At 48.0% G+C, this 3,121-nt stretch overlaps 1 protein-coding gene across 1 annotated transcript in view; it reads left to right on the top strand.

The window, feature by feature from the left end:
• Positions 1–3,121, top strand: part of LOC102201291 (phosphofurin acidic cluster sorting protein 1-like) — a 26,132-nt gene that overhangs the window by 2,744 nt on the left and 20,267 nt on the right. The window contains exons 2-4 of the mRNA XM_005748588.1: positions 2,551–2,638; positions 2,709–2,798; positions 2,894–3,019. Of these exons, the coding sequence (XP_005748645.1) occupies positions 2,551–2,638; positions 2,709–2,798; positions 2,894–3,019 (304 nt within the window). The remainder of the gene's footprint in view (positions 1–2,550; positions 2,639–2,708; positions 2,799–2,893; positions 3,020–3,121) is intronic.

The raw sequence follows: 3,121 nt of genomic DNA, 5'->3' as shown, positions 1-3,121 counted from the left end.
TATCGGTATCGGACATAAAAAAGTGGTATCGTGCCATCTCTAATTAGAAGTGGACCAAAAATCCTGATGACAGCTAATTAGCGTTCGTTCTCTCTGATCGCCACCTGCCTGTTTCCGGGCAGATTAGCAACATGTTCGTGCAGGGGTTAAGGAAGCCAAGCAGTCAATGTTAATCCTCTTTAAATGTCCTGTTGACTCGGGAAGCAGCGAAGATTAAAGCGAGTCATGAATCACCTCCAAACAGGTGCAAATAATACCTGAAATAATGATTTTAAAGGAAATCTTCTTCATTATGTCGGCAGGTATTAAACTCTGCGGTCTCATCAGAGTGATCAACACTCCAACACCGACTGAACCCAGATCAGTCAGTGATCACAGTCACTGCAGCCTGGCCTCACTGCTCCGCTGTTCTGAGGTCAGTCTGGAGTAAAGACTTGCGGAGCCTCCATCAGCATTTTCTCCAGATCTCCAGATTCATGAACTGGAGCTTTGTCCTGGAAAACTGACGATGTGGAGCCAAGTGAGAAATTTGTGGGTTAATTCAGAGGTTTTCCCACACAGAGCTGTTTGGTTTAAAACTCATTCCCTGCGTGTTGAACTCGCATAACTATGCATGTGACCAATAAAGGATCTTGAATCTCGAGATGAGAGCGATCGATGTGTTTGTCTTCATGCAGAGCAGCTTTTAAATGATGAACTCTCCTCATCATCACGCTGCTCTGTTACAGTGACCCTCATCGCTGTGCCTGAGTTTAAGCATCTGATCAAAGATAACAGCGCCACCATCAGGTCGGCATGTGAATGTAGAAGGACAAGTAACCTGTTACAGACTGGGGCCTGTGCTGGCACGTGCCCTCTGTCGAGGCTGACGTTTTTGAGGAGCTGAGAGCGTCACTGTCAGTTTTATGTAGAACAGTCGTAGGCTAAAGCTTAACGCACCAAATAAGTGGAAAGTGAGGGTAAAACACACGAAACAAACAAGTCATCCACCCACACAGGCACATTAAAAACAGAAGGTATCCTTCACACAAAGTTTGGATCTATTTTTCACCGCCTACGTGGCAAACAGTGGCCGTGTATCAGATTTGGTGTTACACATCACTGTCTTTGCACGAATGAGAAGGAAATGTGTGAATCTTCATCCTCAGCAGCAGAGCCAGCCTTCTGTCCTCGGGAGGGCGGATCAGAGCTCAGGTGGCACTGTTAGCAGGATTAGCAGGATTAGCTCCTGCTGGCCGGCGTTGACAGGAAGCTGCAGCCTACAGGACGAGTCCCAGCATGACCTCGCAGTAATGAGGTCTCAGGAGGTCAGCCTCTCACACTCAGCTCCCTCAGGACTCAGCTCTATTAAACACGTCCACCTCACTGCTGAAGGGAAGCTGAGGAGGTTAAACAGGCCCCGCCTCCACGATGCATCAGGAATACACGACTGGAATATTTGAAGTGATGGATCTCCGGGTCAAACATGGCCAGAGTGTAAAAGAAGGAGATAAATGAAGGTGAGGTGAATCACACGGCTCTGGATGCTCAGATTAAGATGCTTTTTTGTCCTTCATGATTTTTTTTATTCAGCAGAGTCACAAATTTATTTCATTCCAGCATAAAAACCTCGATAATCAGCCCCAGAGTGTGATATTTACTGATAATTACTGATATTTTCTGGGGTGTCTGTAGCTCAGGTGGTTGAGCAGGTTGGTGGTTCGATCCCCTGCCAAATTTCCTTGGGCAGCCCCATGTTGCTCTCCGATGCATCCTTGGATGCATTTGAGAGGCTTTCAGCCAAGAACTGATTCTGTTTTCAGTTTGTTTTCTTAGCAAACACACTTTGGCTGCTGCCCCTCTGATGGCTTCTGGACAACGGCAATAAGAAGGGAGGGGCCTTTTGGGGAGCAACAGATTAAGTACGGTAAATGGCCTGTGTTTGTACAGTCCCTAAGGACCCCAAAGCGCTTCACACATCCAGTCATCCACACACACATTCACACACTGGTGATGGCAGCTACATTGTAGCCACAGCCGCCCTGGGGCGCACTGACAGAGGCGAAATAAAAAAACTTGTGTTGGAAACCATCTAAAGCTTTAGCAGCTAATTTAGAAGAAAAAAAACAGACTAGCTTTCATCTCCACGTGGACAGAGAGAGGCGCTGGTGTGACAGACAGGAGGTCGAGCAGGACGGACGTGAGCCAATCAGATGGAGCTGAGGCTGAGAGAGGAGGGAGGGTGGATGTTGGACAAAGGATAATGAAGACAGAGCTGCCAGGCAGGATGAGAAGAGGAAGACCTCAGAGGAGGTTCATGGATGTAGTGAAGACCAACATGCAGACGGTTGGCAAGAGGAATTGCTTGTAATTGTCTTCAAACTGCTTGCCCGTAATAATCTGCTGAAACTTTATTTGCTGAGTTTCCACCGACTTTGAAGCTGGAGTAAGTTTAGCTGCAGGTGCTGATCAGACTTGTGCTGTGATCTCGTCTGTAGACTGTCAGTCTGTTCACACCTGCTGCTGTTTGTGTTGACAGTGAAGCTGCTTCCTGTTTGCTGTGCTCTGCAGGCTCTGCATTCTGACCGTGAAGAAGCTGAAGGTTCTGAGGGAGCTGGACAGAGAGCTCAGCTCCGTCATCATCGCTGTAAAAATCCAGGTGAGATTCTGGCAGTCGCCAGCCTGACACTCACCTGTGCTGTCGATCTGACCCTGGATCTGTGTCTCAGGGCTCTAAGCGGACGTTGAGATCCAACGAGTACCTTCCTCCTCCCGACGGCCTCATGGAAACAGACCTGGAGCTCACCTTCTCCCTGCAGGTTGCACATTTAACAAAAATTCCCTTCTCAGCATGAAGAACCACACAGATCGCACACTGCCCCTGTCTCTGATGTAAAATTGTGTGTGTATGCAGTATCTTCACTTCCTGAAGCGAGATGTGAACCGTCTGCATGTGATGTTGCAGAGGAGGAAGAGGTACAAGAACCGAACCATCCTGGGCTACAAAACCCTCGCAGTGGGTGTTGTCAACATGGCCGAGGTACGACAGGAAGCTCTGCTGCATCGGGAACTCTCGCCACAGCGTGTAGCACGTTTATATGGGCTCAAAATGTGGTCATAAATATTTTGTACTTGTAAAAAA

This window comes from Pundamilia nyererei, unplaced genomic scaffold (assembly GCF_000239375.1).
Source record: "Pundamilia nyererei isolate P.nyererei 1_Seehausen unplaced genomic scaffold, PunNye1.0 scaffold00225, whole genome shotgun sequence".
NCBI classification, from domain to species: domain Eukaryota; kingdom Metazoa; phylum Chordata; class Actinopteri; order Cichliformes; family Cichlidae; genus Pundamilia; species Pundamilia nyererei.
Note: the sequence above shows the minus strand (reverse complement) of the source record. Positions and strands in the feature narration are given on the sequence as shown.